At 41.8% G+C, this 17,115-nt stretch overlaps 1 protein-coding gene across 6 annotated transcripts in view; it reads left to right on the top strand.

Annotated features, from left to right (window-relative positions):
* CNTN5 (contactin 5) overlaps positions 1-17,115 on the top strand; it is a 3,179,309-nt gene that overhangs the window by 1,527,823 nt on the left and 1,634,371 nt on the right. For all 6 annotated transcript variants that reach the window (XM_069202389.1, XM_069202386.1, XM_069202392.1 and 3 more), the window contains one exon: positions 998-1,128. In XM_069202389.1, coding sequence (XP_069058490.1) covers positions 998-1,128 — 131 coding nt within the window. The remainder of the gene's footprint in view (positions 1-997; positions 1,129-17,115) is intronic.

Raw genomic sequence — 17,115 nt, 5'->3', positions numbered from 1 at the left:
CCACAATAGGCTTTTCGACAATCAACAGCTGAAGCTCTGTGTAGGCAAGACTTAAAAAGGGAGAATCTACCTACTCCAATGCCCTTAAAAATATCAAAACTGTACTTTGCTGCAAACGCTCTCTTTATTATCTGCATTAGCCTTTTCTGTCAGTCGCTTGCAGGCACTGTACTTCTTTGTAGCATGTGGCGACTGATGTACAGTAACCTCACACCTAGTACAGGGCAGTGTACCAACTTCCCCACTACTGCATTTACAGTTTAACTTTGCCAAGGAATTCTGAGAGAGTCAAGGTCATTTACCTAGAGCGAACACATTGTAGGCAGGGAGTGAATAATGGGCTACGCCTATTCAATAGATGCACATATCCGTGGGAGAGAAGGGCTTAAATAATCATGAGCGCACTTATTTCCCAAAGGGCGGGCCCAAAGAGGATGCTGTGGGAGGGTTGTTCACCAAACTAGAGATCATGCAGCATCATAGATTATCAGACAAGTGAGAAACAAAGGCAGCTGGCATTAATAATAAATGGCGGCATGCTCCCCTTGGAAAGCAGAAGATCTGGAGAGTGTGCTAACAAAGTCACCGAGCACCGGTAGTGTGCTGCACAGATCTCGTAGGGCGGTGAGTGCAGGCGCTTCCATGTTTTCCAGTTTCAAAACTGTATTTTACGTGCATTATTTGTAAGGAAAAATATTCGTATAATAGCAGTGTTTCGTAGTTTTGCCTATTCATATATGCAAGAAAGTCGGAAGGAGTCTGTTTTACACCAAATATGTACTTGATAAATGTTTCAGGCTGACACCGAGTTGCTCTTTATTTACAGATGAAACCACATCTGTTGTTCGTGTGCCGTATCAGCACACATTGTGCATGCACAGCTTGTTGAACAATGCTTTTAATTGTCCCAATGGCCATCGCTGTCCTTTGAGTTGCCTATCATGCGCCCACTCGCCGCTCTGTTTCCCTAACCGAAGCCCGCTTTCTGTCTCGACAGGCTAAACTTTAATGAGGAAACGTCAAAGCTGCTAACCGTCACACAAACAGGGCATCAAAGTCCCCGCCGGCCAACCATGGAGTCACCATGGAAACTGTTTCTGTTCCTGTCAATCACCGGGTGTCTGTCAGGTGAGACAATCAACACGCGCGAGAACCACCGCGATTATTTCAAGAAAATGAAAGAAGAAAGAGCGAAGAGAAAAACAAACTGTGATAAATTATACATACGGATCCATTTAGCTTAGTGTGGCAGTTCGGCTAGCTTGTAAACTTTCAAATAATGCTATCTAAGTCCTGCTAGGCCTGCGCGGAAAGTGATGCTTGTCACAGAGTAAATTGCTTATTCACTAAATTATTAACAGGTTTGATGTGTTGTGTTTCTTCCTCACTCAACACTATTTCAAACACTCTAAAGATGTTTTGTGCAAACAAAACAAAAAAAAACACATTTGCTTAGATCTTCCACTAAATCACAGCACCAATTGTTAAGGGTTGATTTCGTTTTGACTAGACACACGATTTTGGAAATGTATTGTCTGCCTTTATCAAAGCACTGATGCACTTTACCACTTGTAAAATGTTTATTTCATAAATCATCTGTTTTTTGTAAACTGTGTATCCTGTGAATGTAGTTCAGAGCTCAGAATTGACGATATCAAGTTTCAAGATGTGTGCTGAATGTGTTAAGATTTTTGCACTACCTTCTGAATGTCCATATTTGGAGGCGACTGTTTGCTATGAAAGGACCCAAATGGAAGTTATACAGTGATGCTTTTTTAAGGCCTGGCTCAGGAGCGCAGCTGTCCAGTCAATTATATGAGGAGCCAAGAGTACGTTTTGATTCGGAAGAGGTTGTGTCCTTCCACAAAAAAAAAGTGCTTGGCTTCCATGCAGCTGTGTTCATTTTGGTTATTTATCCAACTGCCTAAGCATGAACGTTCAGGTGCGCATACATGACAATGATATGCTATTTAAGTGCCTTAGATAGTTAGGTAATTTATGTTGTTGTTGTCTTGGAGCAGCACAGATAGCAGGGCAGTCATTAACATACATGGATTTTTAGGCGCTGCTTGAGAGGGCAACTATCACCTTGACATTTAACCTACAGCAATATTATTCTACAGTTCTTTGATTGAACACAAAAACATATCCATTCCATTGCTATTTACTTAAAATGTTTCACAATACCATACTACATTACTTTAAAGCCAGACCTATTGGTATTATCACATACTTGTTTTGCATTGTTTCGTTAATGAACGCGGTAATCTTGATATTATAGTAGTTTGTTTTTTAATACATACAGTGAATGTGATTACACAGTCACTTAGATAAACCCAGGGCTATTAATTTGGCCTTAGCGTGTGTGTGTAAAGAATATATTTCCTCAATTGTTGGTCTAGGGATGATCCTGAATATGCTCATGCACTAATTACAGCTTGAGAAAGGTAGTTCTTAGCAACTTGGTCTTACTGTTTCTAAGCACAGCGTGCATTTGCATGATAAAACAAACAGCAGACAAAAGTGTTAATCATTGTGAGACTCAGGGTCCTGATGAAAGGGTCTCATTTTCAGACTCTTGAAGCATGTTTAAATAAAACTCGGGCCAGGTTATGTGACGCTTTTGACTGGCACTATGGCATGTTCTCGGTGATAAGTAAGGGAGTGCTTGGTGCAATAATCTATTTCCACTTTATCAGAAAATCAGAAAAGGGAGTGGTGTCTGACAAAGATATTTATGCATAATAGTTATGATGGTCATGATGTATTGCATTAAATTTTGTTCTGTTGTGTTTGTGATGGACCACCTACTTGGGGTGATGAAGCCATATGGAATAGCATTGCTTGACCTTGCTTAGGTGAATTAATGAGGTATTCAGACTTTTGACTGCATAACGTCGCACAACTAAGAACCTTGCCTAAACCTCGAGCCATCCCATAATTTTAAAAGCAAACACAAAATACATAAAGTGGGAAGGAGTTAACTTGGACTTGCAGGCCTGAAATTAGCAGGTGAGTTGCACTGCCAACACCTGCAAGATTGCTGACGGAGTCTCCCCATCTCCTGTGCTCAGGAATGCCGGCAGATGGCTCCTGGGAAAATGTGTATTCCTCCAAGCAACTTCCCATTACAGCACCTACTTCACACTGTGGTAAAAGTGGCAATGAAGTATGTTCAATTAATATCACTGTCACTTTGATTTTTGAAGATAGTATTCTACCCCCCGATTTTAGAACTGACCAAGATGTAAGTAGCATGATTGGTTGAACTTTTACTGTTGCCTTACAAAGGGCTAGGTTTTGGTTTTGATATTTTTGTATCCTCTAGTGTCTGCACTAGGGGAAGACAGGCAACAGTGTTATAAAATCATATCTAGCTAGGCATAGTTTCAATATTTGAGTCAACAATACAGATGTTAAATATCCAAAGCTTAAAGCAATACAAATAATGCACCATAAACTGATGAATTTCTTATTCAAAACCTTTCATCATATAAGTGCGTTGGTGACTGAAAAATCTTGATATGATTGTCAGACCCCTCATTTTGGAAAAATGTCAAAGCTCTTGCCTCGCTATGCCTAAAAGAAAGTTAGGAAATACTTGACCTGACCCTTTTTCAGATACCTTTGTTGCGTACGTTCTCAGTATCCTAATGAGACTACTGGATATGGGCGGCAGAATCACTTGTACTGTGGGGGACTGAGTCTTACCCCACACCATGTGACACCTGTCCACCTAATCTGGGTTTGTTCCGGCTAACTCGCAGTGCCTCATCTCCACCCAAGAGTAGGGAGGATTGGGCAACCGGGCACATGATAAAAAGGACTCCTCAGGGAAATCGTGATCACTCAGATCTCATCTGTTTTCACTCAGTTACATTAGTCTCACATATTCAAGGATAATCAGAGGCAGAGTAAAGTTCAATAAGGTTTTATTGAAGTAACTGCATCTTTGAAAATAAAGAATGTATTGCAATAACTAGGACGATGAAGCACAACAGGATTAAAATTGTGCCCTCGTACCTGAGCAAGAGGCCTGTATTCTACATAAGCCGCTGCAAAGAAGCAATCAGCATACAGTTGTAGTCATCTGGCTGGAATCTCCCTCTAACGTACATGGGTCAAAGTAGTGTTTTTATAATAAAACAGCTGATGTTCCAAGAAAGAATCCCCACATAAGAGTATATATGTTTTTGTGAACATTGGAGACAAAGTGTGCCACTTCTGCCGGCAACCTATCTCACTGAAGCCTCAAAAAGGCACAGAGTGAAAGAAATGTCTTGTTTAAGAAAGCAGTGCTGACCTAGGCAAAGAACAACTAGATAGAAAAAATAAAACAAGACCGAAAATGTGGATATTGTTAAAATAATATAACAAAGCTAGAACAAAACATATCTAGGTTAAAGTGCACAGTGGCGGGCCTAGTTTGATAAAATATTGTGTCTAAAACGATAGCTAAAATGGCTACACAACACCCTAATCAGGTACAATAGATCAGAACTTGGAACCTGGAAGATCTGCGGGTGAAGGAACTCTACCATTGTAAGAAACTGGGTTATTAGTTGATGGGGGGGCTTATCAATGTAATAAACACAATCCTTCTCAGGATGAACCACAAACATCACAAAAAAAAACATGTGCTTAGCCCTCTAGTAGCTTGGCACAAAGGTAGTCAGGCTTAACTTAGAGGCAATGTGTATATTATTTATGCAGCATTCTGAGAACAATAAAGTGAAAACATAAGACAAACCAATCTAGAAACAATAGAGTATATTTTACTGAACAAAATGACACAGACATGACAGAAATCCAATAAGTATAGCCAGAATTAAGAATTTTTAAAGTTCTAGGTGACAACCATAAAGCAAAAAGCACCACTTCTGGGTGTCTGGTTGCGCTTGACCGGGTCCAAAGCACAAGTTCAGGCTGAATGTGACTGTGCCGTCAGACAGAGGGACCAGATTAATCTCAGTGAAGAGTTTAGCTTCTCAAATTACAAATCCACATGAGGAGCCTCAGCAAAAGCTTCATGTTGATGGGGGTTGTGCAGAAGTCAATGTCGGCGTGAGGTGCAGTTGTCATTGGAGCTTTGCATTGGTAGGAGATGTGAGTAATTGCTGTTTGGCACAAACAGCAGGTTGCTTTTGGAACTTCATGTTGGTGGGAGATGTGGTGACTGTTGCTGACACTGTGAGGCTTCTCATGGTTGTGAAGACCCCAAACTTGTTGATTTTCACCTAGAGTGTAGATTTTCTGGATTTGTTGCAGGAAGAGTACAGTCTTATGCTAGCCAAGAGTTTATGCCCTATAGGGCACCCCTTAGGAATTAGAAGTCACTCCAGCAGATACCAACAGCAGAGTTCTGGTGGTGCTGGTCATCTGGGCAGTTGCAGGGAGGCCTTCGGAAGCTTCCTGTATCCCTGTAGCTCAAATAGGAGGCCAGCCAACTAACCCTAAGAGACAGTTCTAGGGATCCTGGGCTCAAGGCAAGCAGGTCCAGTCTTCCTTAACAGAGCAAGGCAGCCCTTCCTATGAATGTTCCACAGGTCCAGGAGTGTTCTTATGAGAGAATATTTAACTGCACATTTATATCTAGTGCCAGCCTTTCTGTGGGTGCTATCCCTGGCTTACTCCTAAATTGGTTCTGTTCAGATCTTCCCTTTATCATGGGTTTGGCTCCAAACGTTCTAGGGGGACAAAGGCCTGGGGGTCAGGTTCCTTTGTGTGTGCTGCAGACTGGGTCCCTTGAAGAGTAATCCAGGCAGGACTCTACTTTTCCGAAGCCATCCTGTCAAGTAGACCCACTCCCCCTACACCAGACCCCTTTTATACCCATGTCTGGAAGGAATATACAATTCACCTCAGGAGACTCATTCACGGTCATGAGACCCTCGACACTGGCAGAAAAGCACATTTGTTTTGGGAAGGAAAATATCAAGTTTCTAAAAGTGGTATTTTCGGAAGAGTAACTTAAAATCTCACTTTAGAGTTGAAGAGGATTTTAAATTTCAATTCAATTGATTGGAAATATTTATCTAACTGTTCTCAAACTGAATTTATAATTTTAGTATGGTAACACAGTGTTGATTGATGGGAGAGATAGCCTTTCTGCAGTGAAAAACAACCTTTGGAGCTTTTCGTTGTCAGGGCATGTAAAACATAAACACACAGCCTACGATTTAAATGCCACTCATCCTGCTCTATGAGCCTCTAGAGCCTACCATAGGGGTGACCTACATGCATTAAAAAGGAAGGATGTGGTGTGGCTAAAGATGTAGTTTATCAGGTTAAAATGACAGTTAAAAACTGCACTACAGGCCAGAGACATGTTTTAAAGGGCTACTTTAGTGGGTGGCAGAAGCAGTGGTTCTGTCCATTAGTAGCACTTTGCATACAGGTCCTGAATACATGTAGTATCATTTACTAGGGACCTTATACGTAAATTAAACTTGCCAATCAAATGTACACAAATTTTGCCATGTTTAAGGGTGAGAGCACAAGCACTTTACCCATTGTTAGCAGGAGTCTCAAAGCCAACTAAGATGGGTTCAGCAAAAAATAGAGGGGTGAAGGCAAAACGTCTGAAGGAATATCATGCCAAGGATGTCCAGTCTAACGACCTTCATTACTACCACTCCTACATGATGCAATATTAGATGATGACAGGAAAAGGAACAGTGAGGAAGGCTGAAAGAGAGCAGGAACCTTGGCAGTACAGTGGATTAGGACAGGAAGGATATGGCAAGCTATTTGCTTGTATCATTCTCCTGCAGTCTACCCTCAGTCTTGCAAATCTGCTGTCTGTACTAGGGACAGCTGTGTTGAATATAGAAAACCGTAAATTAAATGATCTGAATTGAGTACCTTTATATCAACTCAGGACTGGTACTGCTGACATGTCCACTGCTATTCAATTCTCTAATGCAATCAGAGCATCATGCCCATGAAAAGGGGCTTGTGTTTAGAGATGAAGACTGCCAGCAGAAGAGCCATAGTTGGCAGTGTTGGCAAAAAATATTGTTTTCTTGGTTAAAGAACTGTGCCTATCCACGCCCCATCCTTACACTAGCACAGCGCCTGCAGGAAAGTGTCCCACATGCAGGTGCCTTACCATTCTGAACACAGTAACTTGTTTGACGAATCGGGAGTTAAGGGAAACCTTTAAAACCACGACCTTAATGCTTAATTAGTTTTTGTTTTTTATATAAAAAAAAGTGCCAGGGTACTCGTCAGGAGGGCACCTCAGCTTACACCACCCATTGCTTCTGCCAGCATTGCCAGTACCTACATGTTAGACCTGGTATTCTTAGCCTCATTTCCGCCTGTTTTTTGCCTCTGCCATCTTTATTTTTTGAGCTTGTGCTGGATTTGGTTTTTGCTGACATTGGTGCTCTGGGCACTTTACTGCTGCTGATCAGTGCTAAAGTGCAAGTGTTCCCTGTGTAAATTGTGATTAGGATTGGTTATCCATGATTGGCATAATTGACTTACTAGTAAGTCCCTAGTATAGTGCACCATGAGTGCCCAGGGCCTGTAAATCAAATGCTACTAGTGAGCCTGCAGCACTGATTGTGCCACACAAGTAGCCCTGTAAACATCTCAGACCTGCCATTGCAGTTTTAAACTGCCATGTTGATCTGGCAAATGCACCCACTTGCCAGCCCCAAACATTCCCTTTTAGTATATGTTAGGCACTTGTACGGTAGGCCCGAGGTAGCCCCATGGGCAGGGTACAGTGTATCTAAAAGGTAAGACATGTACTAGTGTCTTTTACATGTCTTGATAGTGGCATGCTGCCAGATTCGTTTTTCACTATTGCAAGGCCTATCTCTCCCATAGGGTAACATGGGGATTGCCTTGAAATATCTTTCAAGTGTAATTATCCATAGGTAGAGATATGGAGGTTTGGGGTTGCTGAACTCACAATTTAAAAATATGTATTTTAGTAAAGGTGGTTTTTAACTTGTGCGTTTGAAAATGCCACTGTTAGAAAGAGGGCATTTTCCTGCTTAACCATTCTGTGCCTCTGCATGGCTGTGGAATACATGTCTGGGTCCGGAGATAGATGGACTGGTTGTGAATTCACTCTAGACAGTAACACAAAGGGAGCTGAAGTGTGCCCTCCCTATCCTAATGGGTCTTCCTGGGCTAGAGTGGTAGGAGGATCTGACTTGTACCTGAATATGACTGTCTGTCCTTGTCTCCTACCCCCTGGAATGTGTCTGGGACCAAGACAGGATAGACAGCGTCTTAATGTATGTTAAATCAATAAACAACTGTTCTGCTCACCTCTAAATTAGTCAAACAGCACCACCATGTGGCACCTGTCATAAGTGCAGTGCCGAGCACCGGAAACGACTGTCTCAAGTTAAGCACTACTCAAGCTAAACCCAGCACCCCAGAACAATGGTCAATACTCTTCTGAATGGTTACTCACGGCAGATGTCTAAAACATGCAAAGCCACTTTATTTGTGGCATCTCCTTAAATCGCTCAGCTGTAGTAAAGAATGAGGCTGGAATCCCTTCATATCTCACAGTGGGTCATTCTTAAAATGAGTAATTTATGTGATATTGAGTTTACTGTTCACTTTTGTATGTTAATTATAACTAATATATCAGTGTGCATTGACAGCCGCTTCTACAACGAAGGAGGGATTGCAAATCATCTCAGAACCGTCCACCCAGCACCAGGCCTTCCCTATTTGATAGAGTTTTCCAAGCCTGAACTATGTGAATTTTTGCAGAAGTGCCCCCCTCAGAATTCATAATCTTCCCTGTGATAATCTCGCTGTTGTAAAGGTCACTCTGTCCCTTCGACAGTAGAGATTGAAAATGCAGTTGCTTTATCTGCTTAGGAGAGAAGCACCACTTTCAGATAATTTGCATACACTCTTTGTCAAGCACCTTTGCATAAGGAAAAACTAAAACTCTCAATGTGCTCTAAATTATTTTATGGAAAGCAAGTTTTTCTTTTTTTGTTCTCTTTGATTTCCACATTGAGGAGATGCATATTGCTTAAATCAGTCACATTTGTTAGTATGCAAATCCGTATCCTATGCTTTAGTCTCCCACTAAGGCAACTAACAACCTTCTCAACGCAGTAGAATATCAAGTGCCGGCAGATATGTTAAATCAGAAGGCAAGCAGAACTTTATTTTAAAGAATAACGCATTTCATTTCCGTTTTGTTTCTGTATCTCTCTCCTACCCTCCTCGGCCGCTCCTTGTTCCGTTTAGCAGTTGAAAACTAATGTTTAGTCAATACTTTTAAATTTATTTCATTCTTCTGCATTTTAGCTAAAGCCCGGATCTGTTTGGAGCTTTCCACAACATCCAGATTTAGAATTCGTGTCTGGTGTGATACATCATCATCTTCTGTTTTAGCCCCTCGCCACAGGTGCTCTGAAGCACACATTATGAAAATATTTTGGAAATAATTTGGACATTTCATCCGCCGAATCGGTTTTTAATATTTGCCAATTTTTCTTGGCATTTGTTCTGTTTTTACTCTAAAAAGACATAAGCTTCTTAAAATATGCTTCCACATTTTCTTTTAGGAAAAGGCAAACTTAAGCTAGGATAGGGGCGTGGTTTTGCTTCTCTAATAGATACATACAGTGCTGTGGTATATTTTTCTTACAGTTTTTTTTTGAGACACCTGATTTTATTGATTTTCTGTGACACTCAAAACAACTGTGGAAGCTTAACTCAAAACGGGTGCAGCCACAAGGGTTAATGACTAGATTGTGCTGGCCAATTGCATGCCTCCACACTTTCCTTTCTAATTGGTCTGCACATTAGAAATTAGTTTTTTTGTACATCGTGAGATGTTTGAAGAAAAAACAACAGAGTTGTTTTAACCACCCTGTGACATGTCCATAGTCTTTGACAGGGCTGGTTGGGGCCATTTTTTCCAATCGGCCATTTCCCTGGGAGGTTACAGCCACTGCAGACTGGTTTTAAAGCCACTGCCTGTCCCTCTCTCCGTCTCTGGGATTATGGCAGTAGTCACAGTGCAGCTGAGGGAAGAGACAGAGACACAAGGACTATGACAGACGAAAGGACTCTTCTTGCCACATAAACTGAAAATGAAAAGTAAAACAGCTTCACATAGGCGAACCGATGGTCCCCACTAGCATGAAGGAGACACAGAAAAGGAAACAGAAGTTTGCTCGCAGTCAAACATCACAGCAAAAGTGCAATTATCTATGTAACCGGGTCGATATCATGCAAAGCGCTTGACTTTGCCCAAAGAGATTGAGCTGTGTAGGAAATAAATGGAAAAATAAGCCCAGAAACCAGACAGAAAACATGGAGCCTCATATGTTTTCAGGCGTTTCCAGTGCTCTTGAGGAGGGCTAAACACTGGAAAAGGCATGACTTACACATCCCTTCCACTAATCAAGTCAAGCGAACCAACCAAACTGATGGGCGTGGTTACAAGCCCATAAAGAGATAACAATATGGACAGAGCTCTTTGCGCTCTCGACCCTAAAAAAAGCAAAAGCAGGGTTCTTCAAACATTTGTTTCACCAAGATACGTTTTATTCCCTGTCTGAGCTTGCTCTTTTGTACTGTCTTGCTACCTGCACTTTGTTTCCACAGGGTAAACAATATGCCACAGTCCTGAACGAGCATCTGGTGTTACGCTATTTCTTTCTGTGGGTCGAGAATTTGGATAGTTGTGCAATCAAGTTTATAAAATATTTTCGCTTTTACTTTAATCCGGGACGTAAAAGGCTGCTTAAATCGTGCCGGACACGCCTTCTATTAAATTACATTTTTAGTGGTTGTGTTTTGGAATAAGTAGCATTACCTACCTCTTCCAGTTTTATGCTGACCGCTTTTCATTGTCACTGTCAAAATTCTGGGATTTTATAATTCAGCAAGAAGAAATTGTCATATTTAAAAATCATTACAAAAAAAGTTTTAATAATTTTTTCAGACGTCCTGGCATCAATGGTAACTTAAAATAATCTTGTAAATGGTTTAGAAACTACTACCTGTTTAAAATATTTAAATGAAATGCAACTCCTCTAAATACAATTGCTCCCCATTTAGAAAGTCAGGGCCAGATTTACAGGAAACCATGGACACAACAAAAGGTCGAATCTCTGCTCATGCCGTCTCCTGCCTGTCATCCTATTTGGAGTTCCTTGTTTCCCGATGTGAAATATTGCTCTGAAAACAATGGCAGTCTTTTACTATATATGATCCAAAATGTCTGAAAAATTACACGAAATTCCCTTGAGCATGGTATTGGAACACACGGATTTTGAAAATGTGTATCTAGAGTGTGTACAATTGTTGGTAGAAACCTACACCGCTGTCATTGGTCTGATTTCTATCAATCTATGCACAGGTCTCCTCCCCTGGCAGAGGCAGCCATTTTGATATATGAACATCTGTTGCAATGTGGAAGACCGCCTTTCTGGTAGAGTGTGTACATTCTCCCACTATCAGACAAAGAGTCATTCCATTACTACCATCTAAATCAACCTATTGATTGTTAATTGGTGGCTTGTTTCTTCATTTCTCTGGAGTTCTCTTCCACTTTTCTTAGTAACGCATTTGACAACTTTTCCTGCAACAGACAGCTCGTGGTGTGTGTTTGGCTTCACAGCAGTCCCAATTTTTGGCATAAACATGTTCAGATCGACCCACAAGTAGTCCATTTCCATTTTGAGAACTGTTTAAAGTCAACATTAGATCCCATATGATTTATCTCTATATGATCAACCAACCATCCTGTTTTTCCTGATCTGATGTTCTTTTTTCCTCACTGATAGTTATTCATGGGCATACAGTCTTCAATAATCCCAGACGTAACAGTTGTTCTTTGAGAGTACACAATATTAGTACTATTATCAATAACTAACACTATTTTAATTGGCGCCAAATACCACGCTATTCCCCTTTTATGCACTGTAAATAACAGGTATTATTATTAAGCAATTTAACCAACCTCTAAAAGATGGAAATCTGAGTCTATCCTGTCTGAATTCAGGCTCTTCACCTCCTGGAGACTGTATTCCTCCGCAGCAAGCATTTGACTCACTGAGCCAGCCTCCTGACTATTGCAAGCTGGAAACAGTTCTGGAGAGGATTATTTTGTATATGCATTTTTTATCCTGCTCTTATAACAAGGGGTCATCCACCTATCAATAATATTTGTTGTTGGATTTTGGGTGTCAAACTAATGTTGAAATAGGTGGACTGTGCCATGCCTTGAGAATTCAATAGAGGATCACTTTTCTACCAACTTCCTTTAGACACCACTCTCTCATTATTTTGTTCTTTAGGTCTTCATGAAGATAACCTGGAGTAAGATCATTCTTATTGGGGCTTTTCAAGGTAATTCCTCCGTATAGTGGGCTCACTTTTTTCTAAGTGGCTAAGCGTAAATCGGCGAAACACATTTGCCTTGTATGTGGATCTGAACAAATTGTCCTGTCTGCTTCAAAAGAGCCACTCTAATCACACCCCAGTGCTGAAAGGAAAATAACATAACAGCTAAAATAAGCTTAAGTTAACCCGAAATAACACAATTTATTTGAGCCTGATGCAGTGAAATTGTCATGATAAGCGGCATTTCAGGCTCTGCCTGGCTTTTGTCATTCTTGACAGTTTCCATCATTTCGTTCAATTATTGCATTTCACTGTCATTTCAGTCAGTCTGGCATGTTTGCCATTCGCCAGCCTATTGATTGCCTTTGGATTATGCTAGTAGATCCGGTGTTTATTGTGTTGCTCAGTCTCTGTGTGTGATGCCATAAGACTATCATGCACATCTTCCTGTTTGTTTTTCTCTCCATCATTATCTTCTGCAACAACCTTGTCAAAGTCTCATAGATATTTGAGGACGTTTTCTTGGAAAGAACACTCAAGAAATAAAGCAGTGGTCTTAGCTACATATATAACCGTATCTGCCAGCAAAGCTCATATTTAATTTATATAGCAATTGAATTTGTGCAAGTTCAAGAGATTCGAATTTCTGGGTTACCTTCTCCCCTGTGGAAGGCAAAGTAGTATCTATTGAGAGTCTAAAACATTGGTACCCAGAATACAACTTGCCTCTTCTCAGCGGAATGTTAGGAATATTTGACAAACTCCAGATAATTCATTCATTTGGGAGAGGGATTGCAAGAACTTCCAAGCACTGCATCTGATAAAAAAACTGTGATGACACCAGACCTCAACTATGAAACATTGTCATAATGTGTTCCCTATGTGTTTGATAGGGTACAGTTGTGCTTCCTTAGCAACCCACATTCAGTCTTCGGTGTCTCTTCTGAGACACAATCTATGATCATCATTAATTTCAGAATATCTGCTCAGGACCCACCTGCTAATATTATTTCCTCATTATCAAGGCATTCTAAGATTCTGAAAGAAACGTCCGGGGTAATTAAATTTATCCAAGTTGATAAATATGCCATTTATTTTTGGGTTGTGTAATTAATCGTGCTACAACATCCCTCTTGCTATAGAGTGTGTAGGAAGGGGTTCAGGAGACCCTGAAGTAAGTCATGTGGAGTGAAAGGTTTTGAGTCTTACTGGCTGTAACCAAAGGAATCAGCTCATGATCAGACAGATTGTTTTGGGCAGAATGTTTTAGGACAAAGTAGGGAAATTATTATTTGGGTGTTTGTATGCTTTTTAAATTTGTGCGACAAACGTTGATGCTGTGCTTCAGCCCTAGTCAATTGTGGGGACAGGCTTGTCACTAACTTTGGACAAGGCAGTAATCTGACATCCTAAAAGGCTAAAGAGCATAGCTAGAAATTAGTGAGAGCTTAAAATGAAGTCAAATAAGGGGAGTCATGCAGTCAGACTCTGTAAATAAATGATTGTGCCCACTAAGTCATAGCAGTGAATTACTGGATTTAGAAACGTGCTATTCACACTTAAGGTTCTCTATGAGAGCCATGCGTAACGCAGAGAATTGTAGATGAGTAATGGTGCCTTACAGGGATGTGTTGCACCAAGGAGTTCTGAGTGACAACCGATAGACATGAAAGTGAAGCTTGAGTTCTCTATGATGTCACTCAGAACCCGAGGTGAACAATATACCCATAATTCACTGTTTACCCATGCATAACTTTGTTTTATATGGTCCTTGCTAGCATCTTGTACATTTTTTCAGAGGAGTAAATGGGAAGCAATATATAATGCATGTATCCTTGTCCCAAAGGTAAGAACAATTAAAAAAAATACTTTATCTGCCATCCTTGACCAGCCCCCACACTAACTTCCCTGCCTTCCTTCCCCCTCCTGCAACTATGCTTCCGGTCAAAAGAAATAGCACAGATGCATTGACAGTCTCTCAGAGAAAGTTGTCAACCTTGCTGGAAGACCTTTATGATGTAGCAAAAGAGGGTAACAAGTGTTGCTATCAACTGTTGCTAAGTCATAGCAATGAGTTATCAGATTTAAAAACAGCAATATGTAAACCTTTTAGAAATTGAGTCTGTGATTGACAGAGGTATAGACCCTGTCCAAGCATGGGGACCACAATCCTAGTTAGGCTAGATTAACCTGTGCTCAACATCTGGTTAGCTTGGCACAGAGCAGTTAGGCTTAACCTAAGAGGCAATGTGTAAAGTATTTGTGCAACACTTAATTACAGTAACACAGTGAACACCACAACTAGTTTCAAAACATAGAGAATATTGATCTGAGTAAAACAAGAACAAAACAACAAAAATCCAATAAGTAGAAGTCGAGATATGAATGTTTAAAGATTAAATGTGAAAACAATGCTTAGACGTCACTAGCGGTCAAAAAGGTTACTTGAGTTTGTGAGGTACCAGTGCAAAGCCAAAATCCAGGCAGGGCCAGCTCCTCTGTAAGGGCGAAGGAGCATTGCCCCACCCACACACCCTCCGCCAGCAGCGGCAGCTGCTATACCTTTACCAGAAAACAATAATAAACTGAGCTTATTATCTTTTTCTGTGAAAGGGGCAGGGCCACGGGGTGACGAGCAGTAAGGGTCAGCGCTCCGCATTCCCTCCTCACTGAGCATGTATGTTTGTCTTGCCGTCTTGGGCCTGCCAAACACACATGCACAGTAGGGTCTCTCTAGCCCAGCAAAACAGTTGCCAGGCTGGAGAGAGCCTGCACAGGCTCCCAGTCTGCCTAAGAGTACCCTGGTTGGGTGCTCCCAGCCAATCCTGACCCAGCTGCTCTGAGCAGCATCAGGATTGGCCACACAGCAGGCTGGGAACCTGTGCCTGCCTTCAGCGACAGAGGAGAGGAGCGGCGTGGTGGCGAGGGAAGGTAAGTGTTATTTTTTATTAATTGAATTCATGTTTATTCCTCCCTATCACCACCCCCCATGCCGCCCGCTCCTTCCGCACCCGAGCCACTACTGAATCCAGGCCTATTGCAATAGAGAGTAAGCCGGCTACAGAATCCACACAGGGTCCGCTGCAACAGTTCCTTTTATGGAGCAAAGAGTTGACGTCGAGAGCACAATGGTCACTGCATCGTCTTGCTCTTCTGAAGTGAATGCGATGCATCGTCATAAAGCTGCACAGAGTGACATCATAGGGCCATGCAGGCTGTGAATCCTCTGCTGTGGAACATCTTCCATGTCGGGGTCAAAGGAGAGAGGGACGATTTTTTTTTTTTTCACCCGCTGCAGGCGATCGGTTAGTTTTTGCAGAAACCAGCTGCAGAATCCAATTCTGAGACCCAGGACTGGAGGTAGGCACCTCATGCAAAGGTAGGACTCACAGAGGGCAGAGTCCAGCAGCACAAGGAGAGTTGTAGGCAGTCTTTAATGTCCCTGAGACTACAGGAAAACAGGGGGCAAGACAACAAGCCCTTGGAGAATCCTGGGTTTAAGGATGTAGAGAACAGGTCCATTCCTTTTCACTGCAAGCAAGAAGCAGCAGGCCAACACAGCAAAGCAAATAGTAAAGATGCAGTCCCTCCTACAGCACAGCACACAACAAGCAGTAGGTCAACACAGCAATGCAGTTGCAGAGTGGCAGTCCCTCCTGGCAGCACAGCAGTCCTCCTTCCTAGCAGTGTCCTTGGTTCCAGCAGAGTTCTGATTTGTTGGTATTTGGGGTCCAGTACTTCTACCCAAATGTGCCTTTGAAGTGGGGGAGCCTTCAAAAGAGGCATTTAAAGATCACACGATCCCTCTCCTTCCTTCACTGACTTCAGACATTGCACAGGGGCTACGCAGCTCCTTGTGTGGGGAAAAGCCCAGTCCTATTCAGGTGTAAAGTGAGACAGGGCTAAGCTCAGATGCTTCATCAAGCCAGTTAAGGGCCCATCAGCCTGGTAATGGGCCATCAGGATGCAAATGACACACCCAAGCTCTTTTTGTGTGTGACTGTCTAGAGGGAATGCACAAAGCCCACCTGTCATCCACCCCAGACATATATTCAGAGACAGGCAGAAGCACAGATTGGTTAAAGTAAGAAAATGCCAACTTTCTAAATGTGGCATTTTCAAACTTAGAATTTAAAATCCAACTTCACCATAAGTTGTGATTTTGAATTGTGACTCCAGAGACACCAAACATTTCTATCTATTCCCAGTTGAACATTACACGTGAAGGGTGCTTCAAGGTAACCCCAATGTTAACCTATGGAAGATATAGGCCTTGCAGTAGTGAAACACAAATGTAGCACTTCTTTACTACCTGGACATGTTAAACTTAAAAGTACATGTCTCCCTCGGGGCTAACCAGGGCCTACCTTTTGGGTGACTCAAATGTAATAAAAAGGAAGGTTTGGGCTTGGCAAGTGGGTACACTTGCCAAGTCCAAATGTCAGTTTAAAACTGAACACACAGGCTCTGCAGTGGCATGACTGAAACATGTTTGAAAGTCTACTGTAGTGGGTGGCACAATCAGTGTTACGGGCCCACTAATAGCATTTAATTTATAGGCCTTGGCACCTATGGTGCACTTTACTAGGGACTCACAAGTAAATTAAATATTCCAATTGTGGATGATCCAGTATTACCACATTTCATGGAGGGAGCCCACGCACTTTAGCACTGGTCAGCAGTGGTAAAGTGTACAGAGTCCTAAAGCCAACAAAAACAAGGTTAGAAAATGAGGAGGAGCAAGGCAAAAAGTCTAGGGATGACCCT

Source organism: Pleurodeles waltl, chromosome 8, assembly GCF_031143425.1.
Source record: "Pleurodeles waltl isolate 20211129_DDA chromosome 8, aPleWal1.hap1.20221129, whole genome shotgun sequence".
Classification (NCBI taxonomy): Eukaryota; Metazoa; Chordata; class Amphibia; order Caudata; family Salamandridae; genus Pleurodeles; species Pleurodeles waltl.
Note: the sequence above shows the minus strand (reverse complement) of the source record. Positions and strands in the feature narration are given on the sequence as shown.